Here is a 26,466-nt window from a genome sequence, read left to right on the forward strand (position 1 = left end):
TTTGTTCAGAAAAGTACTGATTTTATTGACTCAAACTGTATTTACACAACACATTCATACATTCAATATCTTACAGAACTCTGTAAAAAAACTGACTAAGAAACTGCAGGAGCCAAACTGAGTTTCAGTCTTAAAGACACTGAACCATGAGTACATTTTAAGATACTTAAGTGGGTGTCCAGTTTCACTGTCAACTTACATGGAAGTTCTCTGTAGATAAAACTCCTCCCAGAAATCAAAATGAAGAGTGGAGGGGAAAAGGGTCAGATGAAAGAGCCAATAGTTTTGCAAAGCTAGTAATTTTTAAGACCAGACTTTTGGCTAAGCATTCAACAATGCACTTTGTGCGTTTTTTTCTGGAAACAGGTCACATACAGGTATACTTTAGATGAATAATCAGAAAACCTCTAATTTTTGTAAGCTTACATACATTTTTTTTAAAAAAAGAGATTAGTGCCACAAAGTTTATGCATGAATCTGAAGTGTTTCAAAGTTTGAGAGGCTCGGTTCTGGCATTCCACTGCAGCTCAAATCCAACGTATGTTTCTTCAGTTGACAAATGAAAGATGATCATCTTTTACCAGTGAACTGATGATATCACATATGTAAATTGGGAGCTGAATATCCTTATCACAAGAGATCACTCTTCCACCCATCCCTAATACAGTTTGGTTGAATAAATATTTTTTTTTATTTGAAGTACAAACCAGGTGAGTTTGTTTCTCTTCCAGAGTGCAAGTCAACATCACCACACACTTTGCAGTTAAAATGGCATCCCTCCTCTGATCTGCCTAGCAACCTGTTCATCTGTTGTCTCTTCTTTCTCTTTTTCACGCTCTTTGTTCCAGTCTTTAAGGCCTTCTGGTAGTGAAGTATCCTCATCCAAACTTCCTGTGCCTTCAACAAACTCCTCATAAGTAGACTTTTCTGCAAACGGTCTCGGGCCAAGCAGGTCTAGCATATCACTTTTATCAAGCACTTCTTTCTCCAGTAGTCGTAAGGCAACCTGCAATAGCAGTAACTTATGTCACAACAAATTCAAACAGGTTGCTCAGAGTTCACTTAATACATGATTTTGCTCTCCTGTGAGCATCTAGGTAGCAAAAATACAATTTTTTTTTTAAATCCTACTTTAAAGATCTGGCAAAGTGCCCCCCCTATGTGCCACTACTGCTGTTACTGTTGCTTCAGAACAGCAGTCTTTCACTGTGGCCAAAATGCTCTTGATGCAAGACACGAAGCCATAGATGAAAACAAGCATTCCCTTCCCATCAAACCACGTGGTTCGACAGGGCTGTTGCTGTGTTACAAGCTAAAGAGCACCATAAAATACCAATGCTTACAATACAAAAACTACACTTGTGTAGTAACTTTCTTGGGTCACTGAGCACATTGATCAGCACAAACCATATTCAGTGATCTTTTTTGGGATGGTGACCTACTACACTGTCATTTACAGAATCCATACAAACTCATCATCTTGTCAGGAAACTTATCAGATGCCTACCCTAGAAAATTATCCTTTTTCTGTATCAGGCCTTCTAGCACAGAGGAAGAGAATATGTACAAGGGTAAGTCTCTGCTGCAGTGAGGCAGATCACAAGTAGCCAGGGAGCAGGGAAGGACGGTGGTAGAAAGAGATTTTTATTTGACATTCAAAAGGAATTCAGAGAAGGAAAGTTATATCTACTTCTCTTCTTAGAGAGCTTCTTTTAGCCTAATGAATTGGAGTCCTAGTATTTCATGTTTAGATTTTTTTAATACTAGTCTATTACATCTACTAGAGCCTGCTTTAGTAGGCAGACTCTTTGTTCCAACTTTCCAAATTAGTATTTTCCACATAAAGGGGGAAGGATGTTAGACCATATTCACGAGAACCTTAGAGGTGTTCCAACACAAAAGGAGATTTCTATTTACTTAAGTCTCGTGACACACTCTTAAGACGACATTGAACAGTTTTTGAGCAAACTTCCTCATATACTGACATAGGCACTGTTTTTAATCTATTCCGTTCAATTCAGATTCTGGCTTGCCAGCTGGAACTTGGTGACTAAAAATACTGTAACGCTCACCTTCTCCACTTCTGCTTTCTTCTCAGTCAGAAGACTTAAGGTTCTGTCATAAGCAATATTAATTAGTGACCGCACTTCTTCATCTATCAATCTGGCAGTTGCCTCACTGTAAGGTTTCTCTAATACCATGTCTCCTTGACGAGGCAGATCAAAGGAAATCTGTCCTACTTTTTCATTCATACCAAACTGAACAATCTGAAGAAAAAAGAAAAATTCAAACAAAGCAGAGAAAGTAAGATTTTTAGGGTATGCTGATGTAAAATACAGTAAACAAAACTGAAAGAAAGTAGTTTTGCTATGACCCAGTCTTTTCCTGTAAAACCAACTCTCCCCTGAAAACTCAGTCTACCTAAAGTACCTTAGTTTACTTTCACGTTTTAACTATTAAATTGAAGAACACAAATACCAGCATTTAAAGGTGGTTACTTGTGATGTACATAATGCTTTGCGCTTGAAATACTAAGATACTACAGAAAAACTTTTCACCCTTCACTAAGCAGTAAACCTCTTTCCCTTTCCCAGAAATAAAAGCTTTTTTCCAATTCAAAACGCATCCCAAGTCTAGCATATTCCACTCTTCCATATGGATAAATTGACCCAAGTATTAAAGTAGAGGATCTTGAAGATTTTTATCCTATCATATGCTATACTTCATCCCAATACACTCCCCTACAAAGGTGACAATGATTCTTATCTTGCTTGACTCACTGAATATTGACTCCTCTAGTTGTTCATGTGTGGCTGTTTCAAGTTGCATTTTACTCCAGCAGAGGCAGAACCAAGTTCCAACTACTATTTATTTATTCTCTCCATGGCTACTATCAGGTTTGATGGTTACTAAAGCAGTGCTTCTCTGCTTGGTCTTGCAAGATCAACACAGGTATGAAAGAATATTCAGAATTCAAAGAGATCTCAGCATTACAACCAAGCATCTTAATCTGCTTCCTTAAGAATTCTTAAGTTCAATACTTTTATTTAAGCTTCCAATTCTCTCTGGAGACAGTATGTCTGGTTAATGTGAATTTTTTTTATTTTATTTTAAAATTGAACAAAAGGTGACTGAAGATCCCACAAAATGAACATTAACAAGACTTAATCGCACATGTACTTCCAGACTGGGGCAGCAAGAAGCACACCAGAGACCAGCAAGTGGGTGTGGTTTGGGGACAGGGATAAGTGTGGTGTAGGGGAAGAGAAGCATGCTCTAAACTATCTCTTGTGTCTTATAAAATGCCATCTTTTGTGTTGATGCAGGAAGTGGAATAATGCACCCCTGTGTAGCACATAGCTACATTTAGCTGAGTCATTACCTTGATAAGAATTCAAATTACTCATCTACACTAGTTAATATGATACAAACACAAACTAATGTCTCCATTTCAGCAGCGTAAACTGACAGCAAATAGCACTTAAACACAAGGTTTTCTGGATTTAGTTACACATATTAATCCAGATTATGTCTTCAAACTGGGCAATTGTAAAAGCAGGATCAGCTGATCAAATCCGTGCACTAAATTCCATTTTAAAAGTATACAATTTCCACATGGATTTGAATCCATCTGAAGCATACATGTTCCTGTGGGCAGATGTAGGACAGTAATCAAAGCCTAATGCATAGACTTCTGTTGTAAAACTGTAAGAAAATACTGGAGTCCTCCGCATCTCTACACAACAGCAGCATAATGTTTATTCATGCAATATTTTTTGAAATAGGTTTTTGAGGGACATACCTGATCAAATTGCATTATTTCACCACATTAGTGTTAAACAGTAGATAAAACTGTAAGAAAAAGTCTCACTTGAGCACATACCTGAGCATATGCACTCTGGGTCACCTTTTTCAAGTCATCTTGGGCACCAGTTGTAATTCTTCCAAAGAAGATTTGCTCAGATACACGTCCTCCCAGAGTCATGCACATTCTGTCAAGTAGCTGCTCTTTGGTATAAAGATACTGTTCTTTGGGTAAATACTGAGCATAACCCAGTCCTTTACCACGTGGGATAATAGATACCTGCAATCAAAATCAAGAATGCTAGAACTACATACATAGTGTTAAAAACCATAAAAATTAAGTCAAACTGAAGAATGCTTTAACATGGAAACGATGTCTGAATTAAACCTCAAGGGTGAGTGTGGTATAGATTGCCATTTACAGTTTTCCCTCATTGTGATTTATCCTTAAAAGCCCTGGCTAGCTCTAAATTGATATAATAACTACTAGGATATCTGGAAAAGAAAGGTAAGACCACATACCTTTTCCCAAGACTGTATGGTATTTTCTAAGTTTTCTAATGAAAACCCACAATTTTCAGAGTTATATATTAGGGGCTTAAAGTATTCTGTAACAGACAGAGAGAGCATTTCTCCATCTCTAGCATTCTGAACAGTTGGGAGGAGTTTCTGCATTTATTAATGCCCTTCCAGCAGTAAATTGCACAAGAGTAATTTTAAGCTTGAAAGTCACACAAGATTATGAACACAGCCAAGCAAAATTACGAATGTTAAAGCAAGTTTGGGAGATCGGGGTGCTTTTTTCTTTATCTTCAGCTTGTCACGCTGTGCATCCAAAAAGCAAACTGAAACTAAAATTGCCCTCTATATAATGATTTTTATAGTTATATTCCTGAAGAGACATCTACCTGCATAACCTGATAAGATTAACTTAAGCCATTGATCTGTACTAAAAGCCTCAGGGAAAAAGCTATCAAGGCAAGCAGACTCAATAGGAAGATCCTTTCCAAGAACATTTATACTACAAACCCTTTAACAGTTAACTCGAAACAATTAAGAAAGCTAGAAGTGAACCAAGAAAGCACTTTAAAGTTTATATGCTTACAGTACCTTTTGCGAGATTACATATTTTAACACACTCTCAACATTCAGGGAGAGGAAAAAAAAAAAGAGAAAAGATGCTCTCCATGTTACTGTTAAATCACTAGTTCAAATTTGTTTTCTTTACCTTTAAGAGTGGGTCAGCATGTTCCAAAAACCATCCTGCAACTGCATGCCCTGCCTCGTGATACGCTACTGTCTTTTTCTCCTCTGGTTGCAGTACTTGAGTTTTCTTTTCCAAACCTTTATAAAATAAATTTGATTATTACTAGTTTCAGACATACCTTTCTCCACTGAAATCCCTTACCTCATTGAGAAAGATGGTGAGCAATACTTAAGATGCCATGTATACATCTACTGAAAAAGTTTAAAAAAAGAATCAACCCAAAACTTGCAAGTTTTAGAAATCTGTATATTCCAGGTTTTACTGTAACCTTGTCCTTGATTAGATTTTCTGGTTTTAGAGTATAAGCTCTTAAGAATATTCAAACAACAAAACAAAACATTTGCACTTTAAAAAAATAAAATAGTGTTCTAGACTATTTCAGGCTAACAGCAGTTAGAAGCATTGCTAAATCCAAACAGCTATTCCTCTTGCCATTTAGAAGAAATCAGAAAAGCATCCTGATGCAATTTCTTTCTGTACCCCTTTCTCCATTACAGAAGTCAGAAACATAAACAGGATATCACTTTTCTAAGTCTAGGCTGTCTTTAGGACAGAAAAGAAAAATACAGCCTTGAAGAACAGGAGAAAGACTCCAAGTATGGAGAATTTTTTTTATATATATATATATATATGTATACACACACATATATATGAAAAGGAAGTTGCTCGACATATTAAAAGTTTTGAGAAACAATTGACGTGATTTACCTACCTCCAATAACTCTTTCAATTGCTTGCTCAAAATGCTTTTGGTTTATAGCATCTGAGAGATGCCTTGCAGCAATTAAAGCAGCTTCATTACAAACATTAGCAATATCAGCACCTAAAAGCAGACAAGGCATGAATTACTGACAATTTTCAACAATTTTCTCTCAGTCTAGCTTGACGATAGCCTTCGTATTACTTTTCTGCAATTCTTACAGAGTTGAAAATTAAGAGTAATGTGCTCTAAAATAATTTATTAGACATAGCATAATTCTTTAATAGATATTCAAATACACATACTACGGTTACAGGCTTTAGGATTTTTCTCAGGTAGACAGCTACCAAACAGCTTGTTACCAGTGAAGTACTTGTTTGATATATCCTACTAAGTTTTCTGTCTGCAACAGACTATATTTAAACTAGTACATATTTAGCAAAAATAGCAGATTTCCTATATATGGGTCCAGTATAGCTCAGACCTTGATGTATCTCTAGAGGATATCCTTTGACATTACTGGTTTCAAGCCACCCACTTCTTATTAGCATTATTTGTAGCAATGATACTGAGATAACTTAGTTTAGACATCATCACTGTAGGTGCCAGAAGCATTGACAATCAGACCTCAGAAAACCAGTTTTATATAGACCACGAAAGCCGTGAGGAATTCAACTGCTGGGATTTTGAAAGGATTAAATTACAAGCCAGTAAGCAAAGTTCTCACATCCGTTCCTAATTCAACACATGGTTACAGTACATTTTCCAGGGAGAAGTTTTTACATGCGGAAACAGAAATCCCACTCCAGAATATGCACATAAAACCCAGGTCTTCTCTAGTAGTGTTCAAAGAACGCAACAAATGCATTAAAAGGAAGAATACACAAACAAGTGATAGCAATCAAAACTCTCTGGATTGCTTTTGCTGACAACAGAAAAAAACTGCCTGGTATGTCATCCTGATTGAGGCAGACAAAACTTAGAGATATCTCCTACTTGCTTAAACAGGCTAAGAGAATTTCATGCTGTACCAGTAAATACAATAAAATCAAGTAGGAGTGCCATCCAGAACATCAAGTGCAAGAAAACCAGAAGTAGTAGGGAAATAAAATATCTACATCTTATATAGTAAATGGAGAAGAACAGTAGCGTTAGGAATCACTTACCAGAAAAACCAGGTGTTAGTGATGCAAGTTTTCTTGCTAGGTTATCTTTATTTAAGACAGTGTCTAATTTCAGAGGTCTAAGGTGAACTTTGAAAATAGATGCTCTTCCTTTTATATCTGGGGGTCCTTTAAAATGAAAGTAGTATGCTTTTACTTTTCACACACATATGTATATATATACACACACATCTATTTTAATTGAATGTCTGCAAAGAAGTTACATATGTAAATATCTGCAGTAACCTCAGTGGTATTCTACAAATGCAGAAGTATACAGCGATGCAGATAAAACTTACCTATGTAAATCTGCCTGTCAAAGCGTCCTGGTCTCATTAGAGCAGGGTCTAAAATATCTGGTCTGTTAGTACCTGCCAAAATGACTACATTTGTGGTTGTATTAAAACCTGTTGAAAAAAATGTAATAAAGAAAAATCTGTGTAAACAATTTCCATGAAAAAATAAAATAGAAATAAAAAACCTGTCCACTTTACAGGGCCACATAAGAAATGACAGTTCAAACAAATGGTCTTAAAGCTGAAAATACTTCCATTTATTAGAGCATTGTCCAGCTTTTCATAACAAGCAAAAAAATGGCTTTGGGCTCTGCTTTGTGAAGTACTATATCAAATCCTGCTTTATCTTCAAAACGCAATAATAGATTAACTGCTCAGGAAATTGCAGAACCAGCATGGCCAGCTCTATTTTTTACAGACAGACTAGTCTCATGCAAAGAATTTTTTTGGCCTATCCAACTATGACAGTTATCAGACACAGAACGATTGTTCTTTTTTCTGAATAAATTTTAGCAAAACACCAAGCTGCAACAAAATGAGTCACCATTCTTCATTTTAGAAAGCAAAGAAACAAAATCAATTTATGTTTAAGCTAGAAACCATATCTTAGACATGGAAAACTTACCATCCATTTCTACTAAAAGCTGATTAAGTGTGTTCTCTTGTTCACTTTGTCCTCCAAAGTTGCCCCTTCCTCTCTTCCTTCCTACTGCGTCTATTTCATCAATGAAGAGAATGCACGGGGCATTTTTACGAGCAAGGGCAAATAAGTCTCTCACCTTAACAGGAGAAAAAGAGTATGTATCAGATCGGTTTGCAATTGTTCAGGTTGGTAAGTGGGTAGGAGAGGGAAGAGGTGCATCAGTAACACTATCACTATAATTGAGTATGGTGGTTAATCGGTGTTCCAAAGCCTCCAGCCAGCTCTCAAGGCAATGGTAAGTTACACTGTAGCTGCTGCTCAGCAAGAATCACAAGTGCAGAGGCCCATCGGCTCACAAATCCTTTCAAGCCATAAATTAAGAAGAACATTAAACAACAGCTTTAAGAAGTATTTCAGTTATTCAGGAAAAGTGGTTATATCTTCAAGTTCAGAGCCTCCAAACTTCAAAGATTTAAAGCAAGATTTCTCTTTTAAGCTTTTCTTTAATGCACAGTATTACAAGCAGAACTGGAATGTGAACTGGCATGCTACCACAGTCGCTCTTCATACCAAGGAAATACAAATCTGTTTTCTGCAGTTAGAACAGGGTGATATAGCAGCTACAGTGAGCTTAACACCTACTTACAAGTGCTTACCATTGAACAGTATGCTGTTATAAATATTGACCCTTAGCCACCCTGTCTCTCCATTACACAGGCTAGGAAAACTGAATTCACTTCAGATATTTATTCAGAAGTTAAATTAACTTCTATAATTGTGGGAAAAAATGGCCAAGACATGAGCAAACACTTGAAAATGTTTTTAGGCTTTCAGATTTTAAGTAAGATACTACCTATTAAATTCTACTACAGAAGTTATAGCACGATGTGATTGCCTTTAAGATGCAACATTACAATGTTACCCTGCTTGCAAATATATCAGAAGGACCTCATTAAAACCAGTTCAGTGAGCTAACAGATCTCCAACTGAGGAATCTTAACTGGAGCAAACAGGAAGTGAAACATTATGGAAGAATTTCGACCCAAGTGAGAATCATATGCAGCTCAGAGCTTTAATTTGTACGTTAGAGATGGAAACAGAGAAGGCTTCTCTGATGACAATGTATACAGCAGCTGTGAAGAGATGCAAACTTCAGACAGTACACTACTACAGTCACTCTGATTTGTGTGCCGAGACTAAAGCATTAACATACATAAGTGTGTCAGATGTTTAAAGTGAACTATCTTTTGACCAGAAAGAGACAGAGATCCAGAAATAAACTATTTTTCAGAAGGAACAGAACTAAAAATTACTGTAATGCATATACACTAAAAAACACACCAAAGGAACCAAGGCTATGTAAGCAGTTTTAATTCTAGCACATCCCAATTTACAAATAATCTCTTTAGCATCATTAACGACTATCTTATTTACTAAATTCACAGGAAATGAAACTAATGCACTCATGTTTTCTACAGGCATCAGAAATTGACTGTGCTGAAACTTCGATTCATAGCCAAAGCAGCAACTGTTATGTCAACAGATTTCACTGGGTAGTAAAAGCTGCTAATCATCTACATAGAGCAGTAGGAAAAGGTTAAGTCACTTTGCTATGGGGCATTTCAGGTATGCACTGACAACTAACAACAATGTAGTTCGTGTACCATTATTATTTCAGGGTATATAACACTTTCCCAGAGGATCGGATGAGTTTTGTTTCTTACCCTTTCTCAGTAAAGTCCCTCCTACACTGCATGCTCCCTTTTTCAACTCCCACTGATCGTACATGCATGACCACCATCTCCACACCCTCTGGCTTACAAACAGTCACTTTTTTCAGTCACCATCCCTGGTTTTTTTTACCCTGTTACCCATTTCTGCATCTATTTCCCCACTCTCCATCTATACGCTCTCCCCTCCATAGCTGCTCCTTTTGCCAACTTCCTTACACATTTCCTGTCTCCCCCTGCATCCTCATTGAAGCCTCCACTCTCAACCAGCTTCTGCATTTAACATTCTGAACAGCTTCTGTTATTTTCTCAGTTCCAAGCCCTGTGCCTACCTGCGTGTCCCACACCCCCCTTCCCTTTTGTCTTTTCAGAAGACCCAAAATTACCTGGCTTCACTTATCTTTTCCTACCTATATTACTGGAAATCCCATAAAAGACCATCAGAAAGATGATGACTTAGGCTTGCAAGAGGCATATGCACACACAGCTATGAAACTAAGGACCAAGTCTTGGAAAGTTTATATGACAACCTCTAACAAATTCAGAAACTGCTGTTTTTCAGGGCTTTAAAGAACTCCAGTCAAAATTAGTTTTCCTGTGAATTTTCACAGGACATAAACCCACATGTGTATCTGGGAAAAGCCATTCCCTGTGAAATTTCAAATCCAAATTGAGACACTGAAGCATTTCCATTTCATGCTAGCGGAATTAGTTTTTAAACAGAAGTAAAAATGACAGTACACTTCATTAAGTCTGTTCACAGCATCTGTTGCAAACAAATCTTCAGTTTTCCAAAACCGTGTCACCTTGCAGTAGACTTTTTAAGGCTTAATACAAGATGGTTGGAGTTTGGGAAAGGTATGAGCTGGTGGAAATGGCATAGAAGTTTGGACATTATGAAGAACATTTTTTGTTACCTGCCTTGTCTGTAAAATACTATCAATAACTTGTTTATACCACTTAGTATGTTTTTAATGAGCTATTTTCAGAGAGTTAGTGCAGAAAAGCACAAAAATAATGTCAGACATATTTAGTTATTTAAATCATCTGATCTAAAAAAAAAAAAAAAGAAAATCAATTAGTTCCATGACCCTTGGAAGCCTATTTCAACCACAAATTTGAGTGTCCTAGACAACTATTTATGTCTAAGACTCAAACTACAAAAAGAATAAAAGTTCTTCAAAGAAATAGGAATGGTTTAGAGCAGGAGACTTTTCCATGCCAGTAGTCAAATAAGCTACGTATTTCTGACCCAGCTAGTAAATGTACTTCAGAGAAAAGCTTGGAGAGCTCTGTTCTGTTTACTTAAGTTCCTGCAAAGAGGTGAACCCTTAGGGTCCCAATGGCCTGCAACCAGATACTGAACTACATTAGTTCTTTTTATGAAAGGTGCATCTATGATTCTTGAGTTTAGACATGTTTCTGGCATCACTTGTAAGTAATCTGCATAGATGAAAGAACTTCAGCTGTAATCAAACTGTTTGCCTCCCAACACTGACAAATGTCCTTTCAACAACCAACACCGAAACAACAAAAGCAAGGCCAAAAACTTACTCGAGCTGGACCCACACCAACAAACATCTCTAAGAACTCTGAGCCGTTGACTGTAATAAATGGTACATTAGCTTCTCCAGCTGTAGCTTTAGCTAGAAGTGTTTTCCCAGTACCTGGAGGACCTGTCAGAATTGCACCCTGCAAGAGAAACAAGTGTATTTTCCTCATGAAGAAAACGTAATATAAGCCTATGAAATATCTTGCTTAAAAGATCTACATGTTATGATGTTGAGCCCACTGGCTCTTCCTCCACCACAGCCAAAATCGTGCAAGGAAAACTGAAGATTAATCTCTTATTTAAACCAGAAAAAGGGGAAAAAAAAATAGATACAACATTGCCATGCTGTCTTAGATTTATAGGAATAGTGTTTTCTCTGACTGACACAAAAAAAAAAAAAAGGTGTCACCTGGTGGGCTCCCACAACAGCACTGCCAAAAGGCAATTTTGTCACAATTAAATGTAAGAACAATGGTACACGTGCACACTACATATGATTTCTGACCCATGTGAACAGATCAAGTATTCCACAAGGCAACTGGCACCACAGTTACACTGTTGACACTTAATGCCTTTTTTTTTTTTCCTGACGGTCAGAAGAAAGCAGCTGGAAAGCATTGCACGTGTAAAGATTCCTAGCACAATTTAGAATACTAAGGTCTACCAAAAGAATAAATACTTTACGTGCTAAGTCATCATTCCCTTACCTTTGGAATTTTTGCTCCCAGATCCTCATATTGCTTGGGATTTTTCAGAAAATTAACAAACTCCATTATCTCTAATTTGGCCTCCTCACAGCCAGCTACATCTTTGAATTTAACATCTATTTCATCCTTAAGGACTTTGGCTGTAGTTTCACCCACACTGAAAAGTCCACCCATTCCACGCCCTGCTCGACCTAAGCCTGCAGGACCTCTTCTTAATGTGTACAGTAAAGAACCAATAATCAGGATTGTAGGCAGCAAACTCAGGAGAAACGATCTGTGGGGAAAAACCAAACAAAGCAGAAAACCACATATATTACAGGAATCCACTACTGCACATGTATAAAATGTTGGTTCCATCATAAGTGAACACACTGATGACTAACTCTATTAACTTGTAATGTTGTCATGGTTTAACATTAATGACCCTAAACCCAAAACACAGCACTATACCAGCTACTAGGAAGAAAATTAACTATATCCCAGCTGAAACCAGGACAAATGTTTACATCAAGTAACGTATCACATCAAGTGGCAATTATTCGTTTTACAGAGGAAAACTGCGTTACCTAGTATACAGAAGTAGCTCATTTCCCGTGCCCTTCACAGTCCATAGGACTAGTTATGCAAATGGTTATATTCCCCAAATGAGTTGCATTAGGAAGCATATAATTGATGTATCTACAACTTCAAGCAGAATTTTCTCTCCAAAAATACATACTCACTCTTCTTCCTTTAGGTCTTTAAATTTTTACATTTTCTTCTTTCATTGTCTTTATTTACCTTCCCCAAGGCTACAGAATGGGTTTTTTGTTGTTTTCCAGCTTTCTAGCACAGCTCTGTACAAGCCAAGAACACTAGTAGTAATGCAGTCCTCATTATCATAGCATCTCAGCACAGCTCAGGAAAATCTGTGCCAAGACCTTCAGGGAACAAACAGCTCACAAGAGGTTCTGTCAGCACTCAGCAAAAACAAAATGCTGAAAAGAAGCACTACTGTAAGCAAGCACAGGATTTCCAGGCTTTACTGATATTCTGCACATCTGGAATGAAGGTAAAAAGGATTTTCCCCTATCCTGCTGCTACTCTCTTCTGCTTCCTGTGGCATTTCTTGGGCAGAGCAAGAAGTTACAGGCAACATATTATATGAAGAACAGACACTGAGGAGGAAAAGGCCAGAGACTGGTCAGAAATGGGTTCAGCAAGTAAGAGATTTGCACGAGGTTCAAGGTGGCATAGGAACTAACATACTTTCCCCACTCTGTTGTGAGAAGCCTCAGGCTGACATGCAGCCTCTTCGCACAAGCATCGTGTTGCCCTGTCCTCTAATTTTTTTCCCCAAATTTGTTTAAACAAGGGCTCAGCAGGTTTATTGACAGACCATCCTTAAAAGCATGCCCTGTTAGACAGAAACAGAGAATCAAGGCAGAGAGTTTGTAGAAGAACAGGGAACAGAAAACCTCTATCTCAAGTTGCAGGATGGTCCAGAGTTAAGGCTACTTCTTCCTGCTGCCACCAAAAAACCCAGGCAGCAGCAGCTTGGAAAAAAGACATGGCAGAAAAACAAAACTTTCCCCTCCATCCCCAAAAACTGAAACACATACCACAGTATCAAGAATGAAAACACAAGAGAGGCAGCCAATTAACCTTTTTCATTAGTTATACGAACTACTACACCCAAAGCTGAATTTTCTGATGGTAGAAAAACCTATTTCACAGACACCCAGCAGAAGTAGTTTTACAACTGCTTACTTGGATGAAGAAATCTGTTCTTGGGATACAAGATTACATCTGCCTTCTAAGCCATTTGGAAAACGACATCGGAGAAGCATTTCTACTGTCCTCTAGAATCCAGGTCAATAAATCTCAGCTACAAAAGACTACTACAAAGAACACAAATCTAGAACTGTAGCCATTATTCTCTACTAGAGAAGCAACAAAGCCATAAATCCAACATCAGTACTATTTTTCTTAGCCAATTAGAGATTAAAAGCATGATGCATCTTTAGTTCCTGCTAACAGGCAGGATAGTGTGATTTATTTAACCACCAATTTTTTGCCTTTTTGCAAGGCCACAGAATTTGACTTCTGCTGAATTTATGGGCAGAAATTAGTGCCTGTTACATCTCAGTCAACATACTGTAGTTCTATGACACATTTTGTTTGTTCAGAAGTCTGCATGAGTGCCATCCCTGGAACTCTACTACTGTCTGGCTGACTCCTGCTCTAGTACAAGTCACTTGGAGGAAGGGCTTAAATGAAGGAAGGACTAACTTGTAAACAAACATTTATGTAATAACCAGCTATATTTAGGGCAAGAGGATATGGATTTCTACACAGAGCGAGTACAGAACAGCTCCTGTTACAGTTACATTCAAAAACAAAGCCAAGATGATTGTTATTCTGATAATGCTGCCACCTAGTGAAGCATAAGGTGCATGTATTACAAGTCTATTTTCCTACTGTAGACATTTTTTAACAGACTTTTTTTAAAGCAACTTCTTACCCATCACTCTCTGTTGAGTAGACTACAGGCAATCTGTTCTCCACTTCTATTCCCAGATCCTGCTGCACAGATTCAAGATTCCGTTCAAAAGTGTCCACACTACCAATATTAAACCAGACGTACTGCTATAAAAAAAAAGCAGAGATCACCACAAAGTGCCCTATCTTATTGCAGCTTCATTACAAGCCAACTTCTAACACATACACAAGCAATTCTCAGAATAGATTCGGACCACGTTTAAGTTGTCTTGTAAATGTGTAACTGATGTAAGATGCACACAATAAATGTAAGGCCTACCAACCTGAACACACTATCTGTCATTGCTTCTACAGAGACCATACACCAAATAGTTTTGGAGCACTTTAAACAGCTTGAAACCCTGGCATTTTCTCCAGGAACAAACAGAAGGGGAGTAGGTAAACACATCTTTAGAAGGACACCATGCAGTCAGAATAATACAGGCCACTGAACAAGCAAACACAGCAGCCATACAACTTACTGTTTTACTTGAAGATCTCAGCTTTTCTGATTAAGGCTATTCTTGACTTTTGGAGTCCATGTTAGCTTTAAAGTTAGCTGTCTTCACAAAAGACAGCATGAACTTATATCATACACCACAAAAAAATCCAGACATTACTTTAAATCCAGACATTACTTTCAAACGGTGCTAAGATTCAGTTTTTCAAAAACATCTCCCCTTTTGCACCATGACCTGCCCCTACTTACCCTAACATTGAAAAACGAAAAAAACATAAGTAGTCCTAAGTATTAGCTGATTGAGAAACTATGGCAACTAGTGGTATGTGGGCTAAAGAGTAGGTGTATAAATAAGTCACACTGAAGCCCACTGATGAAGTAATTGCTGCAGATTTCACTGTACCCCAGAGGGACTTGCAGACCTTGTTTCAGAAAGTCAGCTAAAAAAAAAAAAACAAACCACCAAAAAAAACGAAAACACCACTCCACCACCTAGGAAGTGGTAACCTGGTAAAGTTTCTCTAATGCTTCTCCTAGATTTTCCACATATAAGTTTTGGGGTGGTTTTTTTTGTTGTTGTTGTTTGGGTGAGCTTTTTTGGTGGTTGTTGTTTTATGGGTTTTGTTTGTTTTTTAAAATAGGTCCCTGCCACTGAGTATTATTCTTTGGAGAGCTTTCACTTGCATCTGTTTGTTCCTCACTGTGCTGCTAGAAAAGTAACTCCCTGAAATAAGTACTTTTCTCAAGAATTAGAGCTCTCAGCTTGGTTTTAGAGACTACAGTATCAAAAAGAGACAAATTTAAACATTTATCTTGATTTTCTCAAATAACTGGCTAAAAGCAGTCTGGAAGAGAAAAGATCCAAAAGTATGTACAGTTAACTCTTGGGTTTTCTTGAGTAGCTGGAAAACAGGAGTTAAAAATACAGGACCTTCAGTAATTTCTCACTCTTCCTGTTTGCCTATCTGTATTAAGAGCATAGTGCTGGAAACAAACTACTTGCCATAGTTTAAAGATATCTGTGGCAAAACAATTGGTACAGAAAAGTGAAAACCACACAATACAGGATAATATAACAGTAAGATTTTTGCTACATACCAAAGTTTTATGCATCAAACCTTACTTATAAAAAGATTGCTTTGCTGTTTCTAATGTCTCACATGTATGTATTAGAAGTGTTTACCCATTCATGAGGGGATTTTCCTGAAACAAAGATCACTCTAACAAAGCGCTTGTTCACCACTTCAAGTCTGTCCACCTGTAGGAGGAAAGAACAAAATTTGTGATGCGTTAAGAGTATAGTCACTGCACTTTTGTCACAGCCAAGAGCTACATATACCAAATACAAACCTACTCTGTTTTCCAGTAAGGAGAATAAGAATAATGTTGTAGATCAGGATGGTTCCACAATCTACAGTTTGACATTAGGAATGGCATGAGGCATCATGTATGTAATCAGTAAGCAAGGAATATTGGCACATTAGAATTTAGATTGAAAGGATAACCTCATACCCTTCAAGAAAAAACCCAGTGCACACCTCAGCTCAAATCACAGGTACAGTGAAATAGTTAAACAATACTCAACTATTTCAATGGTCAAACACCAAAAGCAACAGATCACATCTCTTCAAACTCTTATTGCAGCTTCCAAAACAGACCAAAGTGAACAAAATGAGGAAAATCTTAACTGTTCTTACAATTGTTTTCCCAAATATAAAAGACTTCCTGTGCTACCACATAAAACACAGTAACATCAATTAGATAAAGAAGAATTTAGTTGAGGTAACAGATACCATGTAAACTAAAATCAAGACTTGAGCTGCAGGATTGCAGATACATACTATTAAGTTTTTGGGGTATTTTTGATAGAAGTCTCCTCAAATGGTTAGTTTCTTGAATTTGACTGGGTCTCTTCAGAAGAGAACTAGAGTTTCTTTCCATTTTTTCTTCTTTCCATAAAATAACTTGTTTCAGTGTCTTTAAATAAACTACCTATGGCTCTACAAGTTGGGCCCGAGTTGTACACAGGCTTGGTAAGGTTGTTTCCCTGAACTCATTACATGTGGCCATTTCTGACATAATTGCTGCACACCATGAGCTAAGAAGCAACCATAGATCTAGCCTGACTTCATGCAAAACTACCTGAACATCTCTGTTTTGAAAAGCACCTCACTCCAGTAACGCTCCCCATTAACTGGCCACCACCACAGCAACCAACACCATTTGATAGCTACATATTTAGCTTATCTGAATATCCAGAATACATATTACAAAGACCCAAGAGACTTGGTTTTGTGCAACAACCCACTTTCATAATGCCTTTCTGCAACAAGACTTCAGGCTTTGTTCACTGTAACAGCTAAACTAACCTTTTGACTGAGTTAGTGTCTTACTGCTTCACAACAAATATAACCAGTAAGGTTTTTTCACACTATGTATGCATAACTGTCAATTAAGAACAGGACTGTAAGACACAGTCTAGGCAAAAGCGGAAAAGCATACGGAGCAGCTCTGCATAGATCCACAAGACAAAGAAAGGTAAGAAACAACCCATTTAAGTAGCAGAGGGGTGGGAAGCATGCTGTTAACACAAAATCCCAGGTCTGAAACCCAAAGGAGGAAGCAAGCCGATGTTTTCCTAACCTGCAGGCAAGACTATGAACAGGGAGGTAACAGAGCCAAGAACTAGTGGCTCCTGAAGTGGAAGAGGCCTGTGTAAGACACTTGGATCTCCTGAACTTCAGGGCATCACCAACCTATTACTCCAAGTCTGGGAAGCTGCCAAGTTCTACAGAGAGATAGGACATCAGTGATAAAATTGATTGCTCCAGTAGTGGCTCCAGGTAAGGAGAACAGAAGAAGAGGAGAAAACATTTAAAGGAGGCTATTTTAAAACACAGTTATGTCAATTTACTGTCCTTGAAGGAATTCTTCCATTCCCCAACCCCACATTTCTGTTCACACTGCTGCTCCTCAGATTTGCTGAGGAACTCATTTAAGGCATGAAACATGCAGAAAACTTTATCATCTTCTTCAGGGGGGTGGGGTCATGGAAGTACTTAAAGTTAGGTCTAAGTTTCTTCTAAAGGCAGCTGGCATGCCTGCTTAAATCATTAGGTCAGCTTACCTGTACTATAAAACCATATCCTGAAAAACTGTGGTTACACTGTCCCTTCAAACATCTACACGAGCTATACAAAAAGAAGCTCCATCCTGAGCTGCTTGTTCCGTTTCATCTCTTGAAATGACATAAATCTTCACACAGCCACCCAGAACATTAGATCAAGGAACTGATTAAGATGAAGCAAATCCCTTTCTCCTTCAAAAGTTACTCAAGCCAGTTCTCACTCCACAGATACACGAATACAAGCATAAGCAGGGAGGCAGAAACAAGCGTCTTCAGTGCACTGATTTTTCATTTTGATTCCCCTCACTACTCACCACTCCTTTAGAAAGGTAGTTATTGACAAAGTCTTTCCAGGTGATTTCTCTCCCAGGGACCCTGAAGAAGAAGTAATATACCACCATTGTCCAGAAAAAAGAACTTCCCACTACATACATCCGAAACTCCCTGACATCCCATGGAATGTCACCCTAGGAAATGGAGGGGGGAAAAAAAAAAATAGTTTTAGATTATGTAACACAGTAAACATAGAACAGGTTCTAGCATATATTTCTGGATTCTATTCCCTGCCTTCAAGGTTAAAACATGTCAAATGAAGCAGTATTTTGTTGTATGAACATGCTTCAGTAATTTCAGATGTAACTGAGGAATTACAGCATTAATAGAAAATATTCAAGTGTTTCACAAGTAAGAATTGAAGAGTTTTGATCTATGAACTTTTTTTAAAAAGTTTTGCTATCTGTTATATGAGCTTTCTCCCTTCATTCCAAAACAATTTTCACTGCCCTCCAGCACTACATGCAAGACTGGCAAAAATAAAGGAAAAAACTAATAGGAAAAACCCAGGAAGAAGGAAAAAAATGCACACCAAGTAAACCCAGAAAAATATTCTTTCTATTCTTGAACTGCCAGGTGCTATCACCTTTGTGCTATAAGTAAATACAAATTTCAAAATGAAACTTACATAAGTATCCCATTAAGGTCAGAATGGCTAACAGTAAACTACATTTAACTAGCACTGTTGTCAGCAAGTTTTACAAATTGACATTCTGAAACAAAATACGAAGCCTTTAAAGGTCTGAGGTTCCACTATAAGAATACTAACTACTAGTAACCATATTCGTATAACTTAAAATGCCATTAATCTTCCTGAACCAGAGCTGAATGCCTCTGAAGGTACATAGAAAACAGTTGTTTATGAAAGGCACTGAGTTGGGAGCCACCTAGAGCCAGTTACTATGAAATACTAGGCACAGGAGGCTTAAAGGGCACTTAAGCAATCAGAACATAGCCCTAAAAAGCAAAAACCATGCAAGGTTACTTTATGGGGACAAGACAAGTCAGATGATCTTTTGAGGTCCCTTGCAACCTGGGCTGTTCTATGATTCTGTAACAGTTACTACCATAAAGAAACATATTTTAAAATCCACACCTTCTGTAATCTGGTCCACCAGTTAGTTTCTTCTTTCTTGCCACCTTTTTTTCCACCACCGCCACCTCCTCCGCTACTAGTCCCACTAGGCTGTCGGGCGCTAGCTTGCTTTGCTTCTAACAGAAATAAAACAAAAAACCCCAAAATCTTTGCATCTTACACCAATCTTATGCTAATTTTTATTAGATCTAAAATTAAAGATTTGTTCTGAAAAATGAACTCATTTGCAACGCTACAATAATTAAAAGATATGAGAAACTGCATTTTCCATAGAAAAACAGATATATAGCGCATTAACTGACAGAGACACAACTATCTCACGCAGGTATGACCAAAATAGAGTTAATTATGTAACAGATGATATTTGGGCATCAAGAACTGAAAAATGTCCCAAATATAAAGAGAATCCTGTTGTGGAGACCACGTGAAACTTATTTCTGCTGCATTGATCCAAGACACGCAAGATTATTCTAAGCATTTTATTGGGAGTTGGGAAGGTGGGATTGGTGGGGCTTTTTGTTGGTTAGGAGGTGTATGTGCACACACACACACACACACAGGTGTTTTGGGGGATGTGTGTGTTTTGGTTTTTTAAGAAATCCATAAGCTCTAAGTAACATTTCCTTCTCCCATAATTCACCCCTCCAGTCACACTATGGCACTCAAAGCTCAGGGTTTATCAATATCACAGGTTGCCATCCCTTCTTAATGTTCTAGAGACAAGCACAGCATAGCAACAGCCAACTACAGCTGAGGAGTTCATCTTAATCATTCTTCTATTCATCCAACTCACAAGATCCCTGCATGGTGTAGCATAATGTCATTTGTCAACATACTCAAGGGCAAGACAGAGCACAACACGAACGAACACTCCTTCCAACCCTGCCTCTTTCAAGAGCTTGGTAGTTTGGGTATCCAGGTGTGACACTAGATTTTATCATTCGAGACCTAGTGAAAGGAGAACGGCTGCTCCTATTACTGCTCTCATAAGAGACTCACAGGGATGCTGCCCCTCCTTCTCCTTGGATGATGTGTCATATAGATTTCTGATACAACAGAGTGGCTGTTATTTGCTAATAATTTCCGGATTCCCACCCCTCCCAGCACTGCCACTACTAACTCCTCTTTCAAGCAGCCGACTGACTCCATGGTTGATTCTGGCTGAAAAGTGCATTCTGGATCCTCAACTAGAATGACAGCTTGGTTATTCCACATAACAAAATGCATATTTTAGCTTGCTACAGGAAAAGCTGAGAACTATAAACAGAGAATTCCTGAATGCACGACTAATGTCAACCGATAAGAAATACTAAAACAAGAATTTAAGGACAGCATACCAACAGAAGCTCAAGAGAAAATGTTATTCCAGAAGACGCACATGATAGAAAGCAAAATAACAAAAAGCTATAAATTTGCAATTTTGAACTAAGCTGGTACAGAAACATCTTCCCTGAAAAACAAACCCACAATGTTATGCCAAAATCTAATTTAATGAATACACATTCCACAAAAGAGAACTGAAACCAAGCAGCTTTTTGTACCTTTTGTTTCTCCAGCTGTACTTTTAGTTCCATTAGCTTTCTTCCCATTGGGAAAATATTTTTCAAATCCTATTAAGAAAAAGTTAAAGAGCTCATAATTGTTTTTTAGTTTACAATTCTGTCGTTACACTTCAGTAGTCACAAACTGAACATATACAACAGCACAGCAGCTAGCAACACACAGACTGCAAAACTGGTTTTGCTGAAGAGCTCTACCAGGTTTCCATAAATAAATCTACTACTGTTGACAAGAAAATACCAAATGTATTTAATAACCTGAAGTAAAGGCATCCTTTAAACCAGAAAGACTTAGTTCAACAGAAAACTGCACTGCACAGCCTGAAGCTGAGCAAACCAGAGCCGTTCTTTAATAGTGCCTAAAGATCCCATAAATCAATGTTCCACTTCAATATTAATGGCTGGTTAGTACAACAACTTACATCCCCACAGACAACAGAGCTAAATGGCACACAATTGCAGTCCTCAGCAAGGAGTACACAGTCTGCTTCGCTTCACTGATCAAAGTTATAATCACCTTTGGGAGGCTGAGAGAAAAGCCTTCTGCAAGCTGCAATTACACTTGCCAAGACAGTACTTCTGTCAGTAGAAACGCCACTGGTAACTTTTTCACAGAGCTGAAAGATGAAAAACAAAGATAAGACAACATGAAGGTACCACAAAAATCTTCAGGCTCTCTCACTCCTGAACTGAAACAAGTTAGAAGTTACCTTACAGCAGGAACTTTACAACAGACTTCATAGTAACTGTTGTGGACCGGAGCATAACACAACAACGGAAAAGGAAGTCTCAATCAAATGAGTAATTTCTACAGTAAGGAAGTGTTTATTCTATTTGTCAAGAACAGAATTTCATTTTACATACCAACATAACATTCTTTATTAAAATAGAAAAATAAAGCAGGAAACACTACAAGCTATGAGCATTAAATACCTACGCACCGAACCTATGGGAAATATTTCATAATACCAGCTGAATGACACTTAAGTGCAACACTGTGATTGTATAAGCATGATCCACACAGTACTGAATTATGTTTTATTAAAGAACTGCAACTTTTTCCAAATAGTTAAGAACCTTTAACTTCTGAATATGAAAGGTCTGCTTGAATCCAAAAGAAAGTGATATAGCAGATAATGCTTACATCCAGCTAAGAAACCAACACAGAGGAGGAATGCCAGTTCAAAAAGGAGACCTAAACCCCTACATAGGTAGAGATCCAGTTAAAAAACACAAAGCCAAGTCTATCGAACCTTGTTCTAAGGCTAGTTGTTTACTTTTATTCGCCATTTAAATGCAATGAAGGAAATATAAATAAGATTAACCCTTAAGAAAACTCTTGGTATCGTACCTGAATATCTAAACACAGAGTAAACTGCAATTTTATTACAGAGAAATCAAACCCCCTTTCTTCAAGAAGGATGTACTTTAGATAAAATCCCAACTTATCCCCTTCCTAAGCTCTCCCAGTGCTTCTAAGAAAAAAAACAGAAAACCAAGATTTCCCCACTGACTGACTGACTCTCTGCCTCCATTCCCTTTTGCCTCATAGTGGCACTCCATCTCCTTCTGTTCATTTTGAGTAGAAGCTATTTACCTTACAAGCCAGATAAATAGTTAAAAAACTAAACCACCCCAAACAACTGAAAACCAGAAAACAACAGGCCCTGGAAACACAACTCCAGGTATCAATGCAAGACAGCAAACATGCATCTAGGACTGTTATCTGTGAAAGAAAGCTCAACGTTAGCATCTTGATAGCAATTTCGTTATAGTGGTTGTAGACAAAACCTATTTTTGCATATTACATAAACCTTTAGGATACTAGATTACATGCTAAGACTACCCTAGGAATGTTGACATATCAGTAACTGTATGCTAACTCTCCTGAAGCCTTCTGTCCGGGCTTCACCTTTCAGCCCTTATCAAATGATGAAATACATTAGACTTATTCTGAGCAAGCATCTAGTTCCACCTACTGGAACCAAGAAGAATACCAAAACATCCTTGCTTGCTTTTGCTATAGACCGAGCTGAGAATTATTAGGCTGCTCAATAAAGCCATTATTTTGTGCCACTGCATGTCTATGAGCAAAGCCTGATACTGAAAATCCAAGAATATATTTTACCAATCATGAAAAAGTATATGCAGTGCAGAATCTGGAGAGCAGTTAACCTGGAGAATAGCTACTAGGTCCAGTATGCTGACTTCCAACGCTAGCAACTGCATCTGTGCTCCTAGAAACAGCTTTTAAGATAAGTGGGATACATTTATGTGGGCAATAAAACAAGAAGAGCTTGCCATAGACCAACAACCCATCTGTAATTTAAATACAAACAGGTAATGAACGCTGCATCAACATATAAAGCTCAAAGACACATCCAGTAACACCGGCTTCTCTTTTACGTCACAGGTCTCCTAAACACCAAGAAGTTTGGGAGTTAGTTATTCAGCAAGCTCAGATTACCTTTTTTATTTTTAAAGGGCAAGCATATTGAAAAACCTTTGCTCCAACTGAAATAAAGCAACTGCTCACATTTAAAATAAAAGTTTAAGTAAGCCAAATCCAATTGCCTGGCTCAGCTAGACCAGCATGGGTTTATTACAGAACTAAGTTATAGTTTAATTGGGCTGGGGAAGGGCAGGGCAGAGAAGAACAGAGAGAAGGGTAAGCAGATAGAGCTTTGCGGCAGACCTGAATAACGCAACTGGTTTGTTGCTGGATTGTCTCTACAGATCCATGAATAAAGACAGTCACTTGTCAAGTTAACATGCAGAATGCTGAGTGTTTTCAAGTTGCTTTATGAGAAACAAGAACTGACTTCATGGCTCAATAAATCACCTGCCTGAGGCTGGGAGGTGTGCTTTTATGCTGCCGACAGATCTAGGTGAGTCAATCTACTGAAACACACAGCTTCTTTTCACCATAGCATTCCACAAATGCAAAAGTTATTAGAACCATACTACACTGATAACAACTGCTTGGGGTTAGTTTTTTTTATTTTTTGGACTCTAAGTCCCCAGCATGAAAACTGATCATATTGATCCCGATACAGGGCCTGTCCCTAGGTTAGCTGGCAATGGGAATGACACAGCAAGCTTTAGCACACCCACTGCCTAAGCAGAGGGAAAAGCAAACAAAGCACATTTTTGCTGGATGCTGGTTTAGGTTAGCTACCAAGAAACTCTGTCCAGCTTCTCTCTGTCAGAGATGAAAGAACTGTCACAGCACATAAAGCAAAAAACCTATCTAGTTCTTTATTTTTTTAGGCAAACCTTGTGACAGCTTCCTAAAAATCAAGACTTCTTTTTAAATACAAGTTCAGGATAAGCAAAGTACACAAAGGTCAGTTTTGCAGTTAAAGTAACACAGAAACTGTTACTACTCCAGAGTGTAGCATAAACCCAGGATCTGTAATACAGAGGAAGCATGTTCACCATGATTCCAATATTAAATATAACAGATGATTTTAAATAAGCAGAACTACTGACTTTACAAAAACTTTGTAACCATAATCCATTTTTAAGACCTGAGGCTACACAAGGCAAGAACAGAAAATCCACTTAATTGTGTAAGCAAAAGACCAAGAATGCATTAATTCCAGAAAGTTACAAGTTCACGGGTTTATCCATAAAGAAGTCCCAAACAAAATAAAATAAGAGGAAGCCAGAAGTCTTAATTATCTAGCACTCACGAAAATACTAAGTAAGAGCATGTTGGGGGTTGAAGACAGAAAGCCAATAAAGAAATCTAAATGCAAGTTACTCACATAGGTGTGTGTTTTTTTAAGAAAAAAATAGAGAGGCTTTTATGGAAGCAAAGGTCCTTGTTTTGCTTCCTATACACCCCCCCCCACGCTACAATGAATACAAAGTTCCCTTCATAATTCCTACATTCCATTTCAAATAAGACCTGCTTAAATTTTGACAGAAATGAGAATTAGCTTCATGACAGATTAGCAGTACTTCTGACCGTGCTTTAGTTATTGTTGTCATGATGTTCATCTCCGACCAAACAAACCTACAAATTAATCATTAAAAACAAAACACATGTTTATACTCAGGACTAAGTTACTAGCATTCTTAAAAAGTATTCATCTCACAATTATCACTATCCTAGTGATCACTGTCATACCTACAAAGGCGCAATTCTTCACCACAAAAACTACAGAAAAATGATGCAATTGAGAGGTGCAGGAATTAAACAATTCCCTTTCCCCAAGCAATAGCATACGTCTGTCACACCTCCGATATATTGGGGTTGACAACAAAGGTAATACACATCTCATCATACAGCTGACAGTCTAAACCAGGGGTCCTCAAACTAGAGCCCACGCGTGGGCTGAATATGGCCCCCGGTATTTACAGAACCCCGCCGGGGGTTGCGGGGGGAAACCAAGCAGCCGCAGATGGCTGCCTGCCACTTCATCCGTGTGCCGGCCCCCTGGTTAAAAAGTTTGAGGACCGCTGGTCTAAACCATTTAACTAAGAATGAATAACCAGCCGTCATGATTTATGAGTTAATACTAGAATATTAAGTTCATATCCATACCGCTAATGCACCGCGCAAGCCCAGAATCCAAACAACCGACCACTCGCCTTCCCTTTCTCGGCACGTTACCGTTGCGCTCACTGACAACCCAAACTCCCAAACCACTCGCTCAGGCCACAGCCCCGCCGCCGTCTGCGGCCGCCACGGCCGCCCTGCCCCGGCCGTCACCCTGGAAATGCAGCGGAGGTGCTTCTGAGCAACCGGCACCTGCAAACCGGCTGGGAACCCGGCAACACCGGAGGGGTGCTTCAGCGGCTATCGGGTGCCGCCACAGCCGAAGAAGCCCGCAGTGCCCGCGGGGCTCCCGCACGGCGCCCGGCTGCCGCGGCCAGCCCGGGAGGCGCCGCACTCGCGCCCATCCGCCGGCGCTCGCTCCCCGGGAGGGCGGGCACCCGTGGTGCCGCCTCCGCCGACGGGGATAAGAACGAGCCGGGGAAGGCCGCGGGGAGCAGCGAGGGGTCCTCGACCCCGGGCAGCGGGGCGCCTTCCCCCGGCCTGGAGCCACGGGCAGCGGCGGGGCGGCCCCGCGCGTCAGCACGGCAGCAGAGACCCTCCCTCGCCCCCCTCTCCCCGTGTCAGCGGCCAACCGCCGGGGGGGCGGCCGGCAGGGCCTACGCCCGGCTCCTCACCTGCGCCAGGCAGGGCCTCGCCCCCAGCAAGCCCCTTCCGCAGAGCAGCTGTTGCAGCAGGACCCCGGGGAGGCCCCGGCGCCGGCAGCTGCCCCGCGTCAGCAGCAGGTACCGGTGCGCCATGGCCCAAGCGGCAGCTTCGGCCCACCGCGTCCACTGCCCCGCGCCGCCGTCAGCCCACCCCCCCCTGCGACGTCTGACGTCATCACGCTGCTGCGTGCGCGTCCTCAACGCCCGAAGGACCCCTCCGAGCCCCGCCCCCTCCCGCAGGCCCTGCCCCGCGGCGGCGGCCCGCCCTCGCGCAGCTCCCTTCACTTCTCCTGGCCAC

General features: G+C 39.3%; 1 protein-coding gene across 2 annotated transcripts; it reads right to left on the minus strand.

The window, feature by feature from the left end:
- On the minus strand, positions 1-26,326 carry AFG3L2 (AFG3 like matrix AAA peptidase subunit 2). 2 transcript variants are annotated; one of them, XM_056331871.1, is made up of 17 exons: positions 26,139-26,326; positions 21,475-21,574; positions 20,940-21,008; positions 19,399-19,514; positions 18,284-18,436; positions 16,026-16,100; positions 14,366-14,487; positions 11,863-12,136; positions 11,158-11,295; positions 7,856-8,009; positions 7,234-7,341; positions 6,938-7,063; positions 5,784-5,894; positions 5,033-5,148; positions 3,884-4,084; positions 2,073-2,267; positions 1-1,006 (listed from the first exon to the last, which is right to left on the minus strand). In XM_056331871.1, exons 1-17 carry the CDS (start codon positions 26,259-26,261, stop codon positions 764-766), a joined length of 2,424 nt encoding a protein of 807 aa, XP_056187846.1. In that variant the 5' UTR covers positions 26,262-26,326; the 3' UTR covers positions 1-763. The 2 variants fall into 2 exon arrangements, with proteins under 2 accessions (XP_056187846.1, XP_056187845.1); XM_056331870.1 differs by having other exon boundaries at positions 14,366-14,490.
- Positions 26,327-26,466: the final 140 nt, after the last annotated feature.

Source organism: Falco biarmicus, chromosome 3 (assembly GCF_023638135.1).
Source record: "Falco biarmicus isolate bFalBia1 chromosome 3, bFalBia1.pri, whole genome shotgun sequence".
NCBI classification, from domain to species: domain Eukaryota; kingdom Metazoa; phylum Chordata; class Aves; order Falconiformes; family Falconidae; genus Falco; species Falco biarmicus.